This window comes from Callorhinus ursinus, unplaced genomic scaffold, assembly GCF_003265705.2.
Source record: "Callorhinus ursinus isolate GAN/ISIS: 27379988/994484 unplaced genomic scaffold, GSC_fseal_2.0 scaffold56, whole genome shotgun sequence".
Classification (NCBI taxonomy): domain Eukaryota; kingdom Metazoa; phylum Chordata; class Mammalia; order Carnivora; family Otariidae; genus Callorhinus; species Callorhinus ursinus.
The window spans coordinates 9,158,258-9,173,812 of NW_027397118.1; the positions used below are offsets into that span (position 1 = coordinate 9,158,258).

The 15,555-nt window shown below is 37.5% G+C and overlaps 1 protein-coding gene across 1 annotated transcript in view; it reads left to right on the top strand.

Moving 5' to 3' along the window:
• The window catches only part of SHCBP1 (SHC binding and spindle associated 1), a 36,249-nt gene that overhangs the window by 10,309 nt on the left and 10,385 nt on the right, over nt 1-15,555 (top strand). Inside the window, exons 5-10 of the mRNA XM_025852445.2 lie at nt 87-179; nt 3,747-3,980; nt 4,071-4,239; nt 4,534-4,654; nt 8,462-8,593; nt 9,450-9,568. Of these exons, the coding sequence (XP_025708230.1) occupies nt 87-179; nt 3,747-3,980; nt 4,071-4,239; nt 4,534-4,654; nt 8,462-8,593; nt 9,450-9,568 (868 nt within the window). The remainder of the gene's footprint in view (nt 1-86; nt 180-3,746; nt 3,981-4,070; nt 4,240-4,533; nt 4,655-8,461; nt 8,594-9,449; nt 9,569-15,555) is intronic.

Genomic DNA, 15,555 nt, shown 5'->3' on the forward strand with positions numbered 1-15,555 from the left:
TTTGTTTTACTCTTTAACTTGCACCCCTCCAGAACCTTAACACTGAGCCAGTGATTGAATTTGAATGATATGAATTTCCTTTTCAGGTTTTTCTATCAAAACATTTGGAGGAGCTGGGATGAAGAAGAGGAGGATGAGTATGATTATTTTGTCAGATGTGTTGAACCTCGATTGAGATTGTAAGTATTTATTAGTGACCTTGTACATGTTGGAAAAATTGCCCATAGTTTAATTTTACCCATCTGGTGTATATATACTTCAGGGGCCCACCCACAGAAGAACAGGCCACCATACAAATAGTATAACCCATTGAAAAGTTATTAAATGAAACTTGTGCAAGGGCAGAGTAACCTACTCATAGTTTATAAACTGAGTAACAGCAGAGTTCAGGGACATTGAAGTTAAATAGCTAACTGTTTTATAAGTTAAAACTTAGTTGAGCTAATGTGTTTTAAAAAAAAAGCTCTGTGTTAAGTTCAAAGACAGTTTGAAAAATAGTGAAATTAGTTGAATTATAGAAGACTTCTGCTTTTTTAAAAGAATACTTTAAAAAATATTTGGCTTTATTCTAAGTTCCTACAGTAAAACACACTAGGTTAAACTAACAGAGTTATTTCAGGGTGTTTTGTCAAGTTCTTGTCCTTGAATCTTATTTGACAAATGGATGAAAATACCAAACAGTTAATATTGGTGGTGCATAAAAATTTCCTAAATACTGAAACACATTCTTTTTCTAATTTGTCATATTTTAATAGGGAAAAATGCTTACGTTATAAAAAACCTAGCTTAACCATGCAACCCAAGTAGTTGTTCTGCACTGATTTTGTTAAATGTTCATTCAGATTTCCACTAGATGGTACTCTAAGACCAGGTAATTTTTCTTGTATTCATAAGTGGTAATTTAAAGGCAACGCTGCAATACGAAATTAGAACTTGCACTCAAAAAAAATTTTTTTTTCCTCTGTGAAAGATGATTGGTTACATAAGATAAGGCAGTAACCCTTTACATTTTTGTGGAACCCAATTAGATTTAGTAAGTTTCTCTTGGTTTATATAGTAAATAATAAGTAAAAAAAATGTGAAAAATCTGGTTAATGGTTCTACCTGATTTAGAATTATGTATGATTTCTATTTAGCCTTTCCAATTTTTCCATTGTGCATTTCCTATTTTCCCATAGTGTACTCAATAAAATGCCAGGATTTCAATAAGCTTACATATTTTCTAGTTTTGGTACACTTGCTCTTAGAAAGCAATGACTGGTTTTGATTGAAGTGAAATGTAATGGTAGGTGAGTATTGTGTATCTAGCAAATTTGATCTTGGAAAGGACTGTATTCTGAGTTGACTGCTTTACATGTTAAAAAAGAAATGATTTACATACATACCTTGTACATCACTGGCAGGTGGGAAAGCCTAAGGGAGGAATTGTTTTCAGTTATGGAGAAGAAACTACAGTACTTGTTGGGGAAACTGGAATGTTATCAAATGTAGGCAGACTCTATAAAAGGTCCCTAGGCAAAGATAGGAGTAGTGTTATCAACAGGCAGGATTTAAAGGGAATCAAGCCATATTGTCTTGATTTTGTACTTTAAGGTAAATGTTTTTCCTTTTTAATTCAAAACATTGTGCTTCAAAGCTTACGGGTCTGAGACACAGATGTTGGCTCATTGCTTCCAGACCACAAAGTATCACTTTAATGAGAAGAAGTAAGCTGATTGGCACGGATATTGGAAATGCTAAGAAACTTCTTTTAAAATTTGAGTCTTTTTTTTTTTTAAAGATTTTATTTATTTATTTGAGAGAGAGAGAGAGAATGAGAGATAGCAAGCACGAGAGGGAAGAGGGTCAGAGGGAGAAGCAGACTCCCTGCTGAGCAGGAAGCCCGATGTGGGACTCGATCCCGGGACTCCAGGATCATGACCTGAGCTGAAGGCAGTCGCTTAACCAACTGAGCCACCCAGGCGCCCTAAAATTTGAGTCTTAATCTTCATAACTTAATAGACCTAATCAAGCAGTCAGTGGTTTGGTTCCCAATTGTTTGTTTGCAAAGTGGATTTCTAGAATATCTTTAAATGAGTATGGATTAACCAAAGCAGACAAAATCCATGCTTTTCAAGCTTCACCTAATTCATTTACTTGAAAAGTGGAAAAAAATTATTTTTTATTTATTTTAAATACTGTTTGAATGTTAACTGTAATTTCATGTAAATTTGTTTAGGATGTGGTTCTGTTTTTCCCCCTATCTTATTTAGAGCATGACTAAGTTGAAAAAACATCATCTAAGGCAATGGTTTTCAACCTTGACTGCACATTAGATTCCCCAAGGAACTTTAAAAAAAACCTCTCTACTTCTAGAGACCAATTTAATTGGTCTGAATGGGGACCTGAGCATTTGTATTTTTAAAAGCTCCCCAGTGATTCTAATATGCAGCCAAGGTTGAAAAACTCTGGCCTCAGGCATAGCTAGTCAATACATTTTTAACTGAGAAATAAAGCAATTATTTAAAACTATAGGTAATGACAATAAAATTGCAGTTTATTTTCAAATCCATTAATTTCACATCCATTAACGTGATTGTTCTACATTCATAAATTATTGCATCTAGAAATACTTTGGTTCTGTCTATATGTTTGAGAAGGTATATAAACTAATAATAAATTTTAAATGCCAATAAGGTTGTCCAATACAAGGTTATTTTGTTTTAATCACTCTCTAGTTTAGTAATGGCAGCTTTATATTTTTTTCTGAGAATCTCAAAGACTTATGTTATTTTTTTTTAAGATTTTATTTATTTATTTGAGAGAGAGAGAATGAGAGACAGCACGAGAGGGAAGAAGGTCAGAGGGGGAAGCAGACTCCCTGCCAAGCAGGGAGCCCGATGTGGGACTCGATCCCAGGACTCCAGGATCATGACCTGAGCCGAAGGCAGTCGCTTAACCAACTGAGCCACCCAGGCGCCCAAAGACTTATGTTTTTGAAACATACTGTAATAATCTTCCTAAGGGAATATTCAGCATAATTTTGTGCTGTAGTGCTTTAAATGTGAAGAAGGACTAAACCCAATGCTTGAATCATTTTTAATTTTTGATCCTATAAATATGGTAATCTTCAACATTGTTGTGAAACTATTGGGATACTTCCCTCCCCCCGCCCCACACCCCCAGATTGCCCTCTGACATCTGCTTATTAAGAATCTAATATATGAGGGGCGTCTGGGTGGCTCAGTCGTTAAGCGTCTGCCTTCGGCTCAGGTCATGATCCCAGGGTCCTGGGATCGAGCCCCGCATCGGGCTCTCTGCTCCGCGGGAAGCCTGCTTCTCCCTCTCCCACTCTCCCTGCTTGTGTTCCCTCTCTCCCTGTCTCTCTCTCTGACAAACAAATAAATAAAATCTTAAAAAAAAAAAAAAAGAATCTAATATATGAGAACATCATTTTTTATTAAATAATGACTACAAATGGTAAAATGTGAATTTCAGTGTTTCTAAAGCACAAATGCTTGGATCTAAGGACAAAACCCAGCAACTCCCCAAAACAAGAAAAGTTAGTGATCTTAATGAAGTGGTCCTTAAAACTTTCAATAGCTTCCACTTATAATAGAGTGCTATTCAGAAAGACTTTACATGTACCTGAGTTATGTACGATAAAATGCTTTTCTTTCTGGTTTTTGAGGACTAAATGGGCTGTTTTAATGATAGGAAAATGTGTCAGAAAGGCAGTGGATTTCAATTTGCTTTTAAACTTTCAGGCATTATGACATCCTTGAAGACCGAGTTCCTTCAGGACTTATTGTTGATTACCGCAATCTGTTGTCCCAATGTGAGGAGAGTTACAGGACATTTTTAAATCTGAGAAGCAGTTTGTCAAATTGTAACTCTGATTCTGAGCAGGAAAACATCTCCATGGTTGAAGGGTTAAAATTGTATTCAGAGATTGAACAGTTGAAACAAAAGCTAAAACTCATTGAGAATCCTTTGTTGAGGTATGTGTGTCTTTGTTATTCTTAGTTAGTTGGCATCTTTTCTAACCAGCTATCTTACTAAGAACTGATGGCTCTGCTGGTTTCTCTAAGATACGTGTTTGGTTATCAGAAGAATTCGAACATCCAAGCAAAAGGCATTCGTACAAATGGTCAGAAGGTCATGCATGTGGTCTCCTCCACCATGATGACTGGTCTGCTGCGATCTCTGCTCAGGGACAGGCTTTGTCAGGAGCCTTGTAAGGAGGAAACAGAAATTCAGGTAAAAGGAGGTTTTTACCTCAGGTGGCTTTTTTTCTTCTGATTCACTCCGGTTTTCCTGAATCCTACAAAGCGTTTACAGGAGCTTACCAGAGTTGTTTTTTGTGAAATGGGTAGTAGTGAGAGCCCTGCCTTTCATCAGCATTAGTAAATTACCAAGCATGTGTTGATCATGAGGAGATACTTGAGTATGCAGTTTTGGCTCCCTTTATAAAGTGAAGCAGGAGGGTACCTCGAGTGATATGTAGGTTGCCATTTTGGGGGTGTATATTTGCAATCTGTTGTTGTTTTCTAGTTCCATAGTGACCCGTTGTCTGCTATAAATGCCTGCTATGAAGGGGACACTGTGATTGTTTGTCCTGGCCATTACATGGTACATGGCACATTCGCCATTGCTGATTCCATTGAGCTGGAAGGTGAGTCTGGGATATCATGCAACCAAACTCTTGCATGATACGCTTAAGAAAACAGTAAGTCACTCATCTTGTTGAAGCTCTAAGAATATCATTTAATCCATTTGATTTCAAATGAGTTGCCTTAAAATATATTTTTTTATTGTTATGTTAATCACCATACATTACATCATTAGCTTTTGATGTAGTGTTCCATGATTCATTGTTTGTGCATAACACCCAGTGCTCCATGCAGAATGTGCCCTCTTTAATACCCATCACCAGGCTAACCCATCCCCCCACCCTCCTCCACTCTAGAACCCTCAGTTTGTTTTTCAGAGTCCATCGTCTCTCATGGTTCATCTCCCCCTCTGACTTACTCCCCTTCATTCTTCCCCTCCTGCTATCTTCTTTTTCTTTTTCTTAACATATATTGCATTGTTTCAGAAGTACAGATCTGTGATTCAACAGTCTTGCGCAATTCACAGCGCTCACCATAGCACATACCCTACCCACTGTCTATCACCCAGCCACCCCATCCCTCCCACCCCCCACCACTCCAGCAACATGCAGTTTGTTTCCTGAGATTAAGAATTCCTCATATCAGTGAGGTCATATGATACATGTCTTTCTCTGATTGACTTATTTCACTCAGCATAACACCCTCCAGTTCCATCCACGTTGTTGCAAATGGCAAGATCTCATTCCTTTTTATGAGTTGCCTTAAAATATTAAGAGTATTTAAAGTGTATTGGGGGGACACCTGGGTACCTCAGTCGGTTAAGCGGCTGCCTTCGGCTTGGGTCATGATCCGAGGGTCCTGGGATTGGGTGCCACATCGGGCTCCTTGCTCAGCAGGGAACCTGCTTCTCCCTCTCTCTCCCTCTGCTTGTGCTCTCTCTGTCAAATAAAATCTTTAAAAAAAAAAAAGTGTATGGGGGATTGACTCCATGTTTGAGCAACTTGAGGTATGATTCTTTGTATGTGTTGGGGAAAACAAGCACATAGAGAAAAAAAGACTATTAGGAAGAAGTATATTTTCTAGATTGTAGGTGGTTTATGAAGAGGAAATCTCATTTCTTTTTTTTTTTAAAGATTTTACTTATTTATTTGAGAGAGAGAATGAGAAAGAGAGAGCACAAGAGGGGGGAGGGTCAGAGGGAGAAGCAGACTCCCCGCTGAACAGGGAGCCCGATGCGGGACTCGATCCCGGGACTCCAGGATCATGACCTGAGCCGAAGGCAGTCGCTCAACCAACTGAGCCCACCCAGGCGCCCGAGGAAATCTCATTTCTAGAATAAAAATTTTTCCTACCAATATTTTTTTAGAGTTTAGTATTTTTTATTTCTTGCTTACTCTTATTTCTTATATGTTATGGATATGTTGATGCATGTTTTTTTGTTTTTTGTTTTTAAATTTAACATATTTTTGCATAGGTATAGGTCCAACTTGAAAGTGGACCAAAATCTTTTGTCTTATTAATTCTTTATTTTTTATTTTAAATTATTTTTAATTTTCTTTTTAAGAGATTTTATTTATTTATTTATTTATTTGAGAGAGAATGAGAGCACGATCAAGGGGTGGGGGTCAGAGGGGGAAGCAGACTCTACTGAGCAGGGACTCGATCCCAGAACTCCGGGATCATGACCTGAGCTGAAGGCAGATGCCCAATGGACTTAGCCACCCAGGCACCCTTATTAATTATTTAAAAGCTTGCTGAGGGGCTTTTAAAGGTGGCTCAGTTAGTTGAGTGTCTGACTCTTGGTTTTGGCCCAGGTCATGATCTCAGGGTCTTGGGATCAAACCCAGCTATGGGCTTCACGCTCTATGGGGAGTCTGCTTCTCTCCCTCTCCCTCTGCCCTTCTCCAACTCATGCTCTTGTGTGCTCTCTCTCTAGAGAAAAAAATAAATAAAAGCTTGCTGAATGTCAAATTGTACACTTCGTATTGTAACCAAAGTGTACTTTTGAGAACATTTATGTTGAAAGATTCTATTAAAAATAACTTTTTAGCAGTCATAATCTTATTGTACATTTAGAGTGATTCCTAAATTTAGGTTACTTTACAATTGTTCATCTTGGTCCTGTGTATTTCTATAACATGTCAAATTTAGATGCACCTGTTCAACTATTTACCAAAAGAGCTTCAAGTTAGCAATAAAGCTTGTAATGCAAAAAATTGTTTATCATTTTGGGACTTGTGCAGCTGTTCACAAACTGCTTAAGCTATGTTCTTTATCTTGTCAAAACTTCTTAATGGAAGCAAGGCTGGGAGTTTAATTTCCTGCTGTTCACTAGTACATCACCTCACCCCCTTTTTTGTTTATGTAATTTTTGTTCTTTCTCCTCTCCAATATTTGATATATGATAGATGTGTGTGTATAAATAACACATCTGCAGGATAAATCACTGCAATAAAAACACTTTACTTTTTGGCCTAGTGAAAATAGCATTGATACTATAGATTGTATGGTGGATAAGAGTTCTTCCTAGATTGGTAAGGATATTAATAATGAAATTGCCAAAGTGTAATAAATAACCATATAGAATTCTGATAGTTAAGTGTAAAGATAACTAGATTTACTGACAGAAGGCATTTCTGAGAATTTGGGAAATCCTATGGTATCTCTAATGTGAATTTATGGAGTACTTGTTCATGAGTAAGATTAAAGGGTATCTGATATCTTTTCTGATCTATAGCTAACACTTATCACAGGAGGTATATAATTGAGTACCTACTGTGTGTAGGGTGTTAACAGTACTTGTGGTAGGATTTTTCTTTCTTGTTTAGAACATATATTCACTTAAGTGATGGTTTTATGTTTTAAACTACTAAGAATATGTAGCTTGTTTATGTAGTAATCTGTTTTTTTCTCAATATGACATTTGATTTTTTATTTTTTTGATGTTAAAAAATAATGGTTATTATAGAAAATGTTCCAACTACAGGCAGACACAAAAAGAATCAGGGAAAAAAAATACTTATAATCCAGTCATCCCGAGTCCACCACTGGCAGCATTCCTGAGTATGGAATCCTCTTGCATTCTCCTTCACTGCCCCTGAAAGCTTGTCTGTGTCCTTTGAGTACAACTTCACTGGTTTTGCCTTTAATGTAGTGACTGCTTTCATTTACTCAAGCAAAGACTCATCTTAGACAACGAGAGGTATTTCTTACAGCTTTGTCTGTGTGCTTTTGTTTTATGATAAGTCAGGCAACTTCTCTAGTTTTCTGATAGTCCAGTTTTTTGTATGCCTGTTCAGAGGTCTGGCCTATATTATTAGTTTGGGATTTGTAGAGATCCAATGTTTTTTATTGGTTCACAAGGTAGACCTATTTTTTCAATAATTAAAATGGTTTTAAGTCAGTTTGTCACATTCTAAGTCAGTCTAAGAGAATACTAAAATCAGAAAATCTTGAGAAATACTTAGGTTTTTTAAACCTAATTTATATTAGAATAATAGAATTTAGAGTTGGGAAAAAACCTGTAAGGGTTAAATGCTTTAAAGCTTTTTGAACCAGCTGTATTTAGGGTTATTTATTTTTATATAGCAGTTTTATAAGCAAATTTACTGCTGAGTTAGTCTGAGATGGTTGATAGGGTAGTCTTCCTGATATGGGGGCAAACTGAGGAATTGTTATTATTAAAAGTTGTATACCCTGGTTTAAATTAAACAAGATATGTGGGGAGATAATTAGATTTTATTTAAATGCAAGTTGGTTGACTGGTCTCATATCATTTGGAGCCATTGAAATAGAGAAATCAATTGTAGCAATTTTATGTTTAGACATTTCCCCTCACCCATCTTAAATGCTCTTGTTCTTCTCCTTAGGATATGGTCTACCAGATGATATTGTGATAGAAAAGAGGGGCAAAGGAGATACTTTTGTGGATTGTACAGGTGTGGATATTAAAATCTCAGGAATAAAATTTATTCAGCATGATGCTGTAGAAGGAATCTTGAGTAAGTATCTGAATATTTCCTGTATTATTTTGTTTCAGGTTTTAAAAGAAAACTTTACTTTTCCTGGAAGATGCAATTTAATAAACCACTTTTGAGTATATGGAAGGCTGATTATTTATGTATATAACATGATGACTTAGGAAGCTTACTCTAAAAAATAGTTCAGTCTATTCTTTTTTTTTTTTTTAAGATTTTTTATTTATTTATTTTGAGAGAGAGAATGAGAGACAGAGAGCATGAGAGGGAAGAGGGTCAGAGGGAGAAGCAGACTCCCTGCTGAGAGGGAGTCCGATGTGGGACTCGATCCCGGGACTCCAGGATCATGACCTGAGCCGAAGGCAGTCGCTTAACCAACTGAGCCACCCAGGCGCCCAGTTCAGTCTATTCTTGAAAATTTGTTAGTTTAATATTGGTTTCCTTGTGATCATTTTTTTTTTCTTTTAAACATTCCAATATTGTGGTCTGTGTTCTTTGTATTTGACTTAGCCCTAGACTCAATGCAGCTCTATTCACATTGTGCTGGGATTGGTTTTCTAGAATCTGTATTCCCCTTTCTTAAATTGGGTCTCCTTTTTTTCTCCCTTCCAAGATACTCATGAAAGTTACTTTCTGATACTTTTTTGGTAATGACAAGTGCTTTTTAACCCGATTTTGCATTTCTGAGATCAATTCATTTGTTTTTAAGAATGCTGCTTTTAGATTTTAGTCATTATTTTGTATACTATGAATTTGTAATTCCAGTAACAAAGTTTAAATGGTAGCTAGAGAAATATTTAGACCACCTAATGTCAGCTCTAGACCATTTCTAATATTGGAAAACACACATAAAGCATTTGATTGCATGTTTTCATCCTAGTCATTCACCGTGGTAAGACCACATTGGAAAACTGTGTGCTGCAGTGTGAAACTACAGGAGTCACAGTGCGAACATCAGCAGAATTTTTAATGAAGAACTCGGATTTATATGGTGCCAAGGTAGGAAAATCTCTTATCCTTTGGGGAAATAGTTTAGGTTTAAGTTCTAAATACATAAACAAAGTGTGGGGCCAACATGTAAATGCAGACTCCTGTTCTCTTTCTTCAAAGCAGGTCAGACACTTTTATGTACTAAGTCAGGCAGATTTCAGTTGTATAAGGAAGAAAAATAAGAAATCTCAGTTTCTCTGTGATAACTTTGAGAAATTTAGACCCTTCACATTTCTTAACTTTATAAATGATTTTGTAGCAATTGAAGCTCAGTTGCTTTTGTTTTTTAATTAGATTTTTTATTTTGAGAGAATTGCTGAGATAATACGTTGTTGTAAGAAGTAATACAGAGAGATCCTATATGTGTATTCTGTACTAGTTTCCCCCAGTTGTAACATCTTGCAAAACTGTAGTACAATAGCAAAACAGGATAACGTCCACTCAGTCAAGTTGAGTATTTCCATCATTCCAAGGATCTTGCATATTGCCTTTTGATAGTGACATCCACTTGCTTCTCCTTCAGACTTTTTAAATCACTCTCTTCTCCATTTCTGTTATTTCACTATTTCAAGAATGTTATGTAAATGTAAATCATCATAACCTTTTGGGATTGGCTTTTTTCACTCAGCACAGTTTTCTGGAGCTTCATCCAAGTTGTGGGTACCAAACGTTTGTTCTTTTTTATTGCAGAATAGTATTCCAGCATATGGTTGTTGCACAGTTTGTTTAACTGTTCACCTGTTGAAGGATATCTGGATTGTTTCCAGGTTTTGGCTATTGTAAATCAAGCTGCAACAAACATTTGTGCACAGGTTACTATGTGAACAGTTTTCATTTCTCTGGAGTAAATGCCCAGGAGTGCAGTTGTAGGTCACATGGTAGCTGCATGTTTACCCTTTTTAAAGACATGGCCAAACTTTTCCAGAGTAGTTCTATCATTTTACATTCCCATCAATGATGTTTGAATGATAGTTTCTCTATATCCTCACCAGCATTTGGTATTTTTACTGTTTAATTTTAGCCATTCTGATAGGTGTATGGTTTTAATTTGCATTTACCTAGTGGTTAGTGATGTGGAACATTTTTTCATATGCTTACTTGCCATCCTTCTCTTTTTTTAAAAATTTTTTTATTGTTATGTTAATAACCATACATTACATCATTAGTTTTTGATGTAGTGTTCCATGATTCATTGTTTGTGCATAACACCCAGTGCTGCACGCAGAATATGCCCTCTTTAATACCCATCACCAGGCTAACCCATCCCCCCACCCCCCTTCCCTCTAGAACCCTCATTTAGTTTTTCAGAGTCCATCGTCTCTCATGGTTCGTCTCCCCCTCCGACTTACTCCCCTTCATTCTTCCCCTCCTGCTATCTTCTTCTTCTTCTTTTGTTCTTAACATATATTGCATTATTTGTTTCAGAAGTACAGATCTGTGATTCAACAGTCTTGCACAATTCACAGCGCTCACCATAGCACATACCCTCCCCAGTGTCTATCACCCAGCCACCCCATCCCTCCCACGCCCCACCACTCCAGCAACCCTCAGTTTGTTTTCTGAGATTAAGAATTCCTCATATCAGTGAGGTCATATGATACATGTCTTTCTCTGATTGACTTATTTCACTCAGCATAACACCCTCCAGTTCCATCCACGTCGTTGCAAATGGCAAGATCTCATTCCTTTTGATGTTGCCATCCTTCTCTTCAGTGAAATGTCTATTTGTGACTTCTGCACATCTTCTAATTAGATTATTCTTTTTTACTGTAGAGTTTTGAGAGTTCTTTTTATATTCTAGATACTAGTCCTCTGGTGGGTATTTTGTTTTGCAGGTTTTTTTTTTTTTTTTTTGAGAGAGAGAGAACATGCACACATGTCTGCGAGCAGGCGGGGAGGGAAGGGCAGAGAGAGAAGGAGAGAGAGAATCCCACGTCCAGCCATGGCACCATGTCCAGCTCAGAGCCCTACCTGGGGCTTGAACCCATGACCCGGAAATCATGACCCGAGTCAAAATCAAGAGTTGGATGCTCAACCGACTGAGCCACCCAGGTGCCCCTGCAGATTTTTATGCTAGTCTATAGCTTATCTTTTCATTTTCTTCACACAGGCTTTTATAGAACAAAGCTTTAAATTTTGATGAAGTACAATTTATTGATTTTTCCTGGTATGGGTAGTGCTTTTGGTGTTAAGTGTAAGAACTCTTTGCCCAGCCTTAGATCGCAAAGATTTTCTCTTATTTTTTTTTTCCTAAAAATTTTATAGTTTACATTTTACACTTAAGATCATGATCTATTTTTGAGTAAATTTTGGTGTAAATGTGAGTTTTAGGTTAAGGTTTATTTATTTGTCCGTAGATGTTCAATTGTAACCACATCATCTCTTGAAAAGCCTGTTCTTCCAATAAATTGGTTTTGCACCTTTGTCAAAAATCATCTGGGAAATTTATGTGGGCCCATTTCTGGGTTCTCTATTCCGTTCCACTGATCTGTGTAGCTATCCCTCCACCATAACCTGCTACTGTAAAGTCTTAAAATCTGATAGAGTGATTCCTCCCACTCTATTTGTCTTTTCTAAAATTGCTTCAGCTATTCTAGTTCCTTTGCCTTTCAATAAACGTTTTAGAAAAATATTGTCTCTATCTACAAAAAATCTAGCTGAGATTGTGATATGAATTCTAGTAAACCTGTATATCAATTTGGGGAGGATGGACATCTTTTTTATGTTGAATCTTCCAATGTTGTGAACACTGTGTCTCTCCCATTTGTTTACATCTTTGATTTCTTTCATCAGCATTTCTATAATTTTCAGTATACAAGTCTTGTATGTGTTTTGTTAGATTTGTATGTAAATATTTCATTTTTTTAAGTGATTATAAGTCATCTTGTGTTATTAATTTCAATTCCATGTGTTCATTTCTACTATATAGAAACATAATCGACTTTTGTCTTATATCATGTGACCTTCCTGACTTTTCTTAGTTCTAGGAGTGTTGTAGATTCCTTGGGATTTTCTATGTAGACAATCATGTCATCTGCAAATAGGGACAGTTTTATTTCTTCCTTTCTGATCTGTATGGTTTTGTTTCCTTTTTTTGCTTTATGGCACTGACTAGAACTTGTAGCACTGTGTTGAATAAGAGTGGTCAGAGTGGACATCTTTACCTTGTTCTTGATATTAGGGAGAATGTGTCAGTATTATACCATTAAGTACAAGGGTAAGTAGGCTTTTTGTAGATATTCTTTTTTTTTTTTTTAAGATTTTATTCATTTGAGAGAGAGAGAGAGAGAGACAGAGCACAATCCGTGGGAAAGGCAGAAGGAGAGGGAGAAGCAGGCTCCCCGCTGAGCTGGGAGCCCGACATAGGGCTCTATCCCAGGACTCTGAGATCATGACCTGAGCCAAAGGCAGACACTTAACCGACTGAGCCACCCAGGTGCCCCATGGATATTTTTTATCAAGTTGAAGAAGTTCTCTATTTCTGTTTTGTGAGAATTTTTATAATGAATGTGTGTTGACATTTGTCAGATGTTTTTTCTGCATCATTTCATATGATTACATGATTTTTCTTTTTGGACAAAAGAAATGGTGGATTACATTGTTTTTTCAAATTTTGAACCAGTTTTGCATCCCTAGAATAAACACAATTTAGTCATAGTGTATATTTTTTTATATATTGCTGTGTTATATTTGCCAATATTTTGTGAGGAGTTTTTACATCTGTATTCATGAGGGATATTGAAGTTTTCTTTATTTGTACTGTCTTTGTCAAGTTTTGGTATCAGGATATTAGCTTCATAAAACAAATTTAGAAGTGTTCCCTTCCCTAGCTTGCATTAATTCTTTAAATGTTTAGTAGGTTTTTCCAGTGAAACCATCTGGACCTGAAGATTTCTTTTTTGGCAGGTTTAAAATTATGAATTCAATTTCCTAAGTAGTTATAGGGCTGTTCAAATGACCTATTTCGCATGAGGTGAGTTAACAGATATGCTCAGAGGTTACAGAGCTCCTGTGAGTGGGCACCAGGTTGGTGGTGAAGGGCTTTCCTGTTTGTTGGCAGTGGCAGCATGGCTTCTGGTGTTACGGGTGTTATATGCACCACCTCCCACCCAGCCTCTTAGGTCTCACACCAGCCTGGGGAGGCAGGTGACATCTCTTCTGCTAAATTGTCAAGTTTACATGTTTTGAGTTGTTTGTAGTATTCCTTTAATTTTTGGATGTCTGTAGGGTCAATGCTGCTGTCTCATTTCATTCTTGATATTGGTAGTTTGTTATAGTCCCACAGGTCCCTGAGGCTCTATTCACTTTTCTTTTTCAGTGCATTTTCTCTCTGTTGTTCAGATTGGGTAATTTCTGTTGTTCTGTCTTCCCAGTTCGCTGAATCTTTGCTTTGTCTTTTCCTTTTTGCTGGTGAGCCCATCCACGGAGCTTTTTGTTATTTTTGAGTTCTGAAATTTCCATTTAGTCCTTTATATCTTCTGTTTCTTTGCTGAGACTTTCTATTTCTGTATGTGCCTTTCATTTTTCATTTCTTTTTTTAAAGATTTTATTTATTTGAGAGGGAGAGAAACAGCATGAGACGGGAGAGGGTCAGAGGGAGAAGCAGGCTCCCTGCTGAGCTGGGAGCCCGATGTGGGACTCGATCCCAGGACTCCGGGATCATGACTTGAGCCGAAGGCAGTCGCTTAACCAACTGAGCCACCCAGGCACCCCTCATTTTTCATTTAAGTATGTTCATAATTGCTCATTAAAGCATTTTTAGCATGGCTGCTTTAAAATCATCGTCAGCTAATTCTAACATCTCTGGACATCTTGGTTTTGGCATCTATTGACCATCTTATTCAGTTTGACATCTTCCTTGCTCTTGGTATGGCAAGTGATTTTCAACTAAAACCTGGGTATCTTGTACTGTATTATGAGAGCCTGGATCTTCTGTTTTAGTGACACCACTGCAGGAAGGGATGGGGTGGAGGCCACTGCCTTGTTACTGCCAGGTGGAGGGTCATAGAAGTCCAGGTTCCCCATTTAGCCTCCACTGATACCCGGTTTGAGTGGGGGAGGTGTTACTGCTGAGAGGGGTTGGAAATTCTGGTTTCTCACATGGTGTCCACTGACACTGAGGCCCACAGCAGTGGCCTTGTTACCACTGGGCAATGGTGAAAGTCCAGACTTTCTACCAGGCCTGCTCTGATACCACTCTAGTGGGGAGGGGGAGTGGCCCTTTGTTACTGTCCGGTGGGAGTGTGTAGTCTCCACTGATGCTGCTAGGGCCTTGTTATTGGCTGGTGGGTATGCACATCCTGGTTTCTTGATTGGCCTTCTCTGACACCACACCGTGGGGAGAGTTGGGGTGCCTGGTAACAGCCTTGAGAAGGTGGAAGTCTATTCTCTCTTGGCATTTGCCAGCATGCATGGGGATGGGCCACTGTTTTTATCTTTGGTGTTTGGCTGGCATGGAGCTATAATTGTCTGAAAGTTTTCTGTCTGTCTGGGCTGCCTGGTCCTTTGGCTAGAGAGAACAGGCTTCTCAGGAGGCTTTTCTGGTCTGTGTCTGGTGTTTATGGATTGCCAGCTTCTTCAGCCTCAAGTCTGGGGAAGAAAGCCCACTTAGCAGATCTTTTACCTAACAGAGAGTTAGACTGGTGTGTGGTGGGCCATGTGGGCATATATGTTCTTGTATCCCCAAAGGGGGAATTAATAATAAATGTTTTCTCATGGCATATATTACTCTTAGAAAAACAACTCAATATATATGTAGTAGATGTGTTATAAATGGCTAATAGCAGCTCTTCTTCATGTGTGATATTGTGTATGAAATTATTCCAAAAAGTGATTTCTTAAATAACTATAAAGGTTTGAGTAAATTATTTTTACTTCCCAAAGTGCTTAGTATAACTTCAGGAAATAAATTATTCCTGTTACTATTACTTCTTCTTCTTTTTTTTTAATTTTTTTATTGTTATGTTAATCACCATATATTACATCATTAGTTTTTG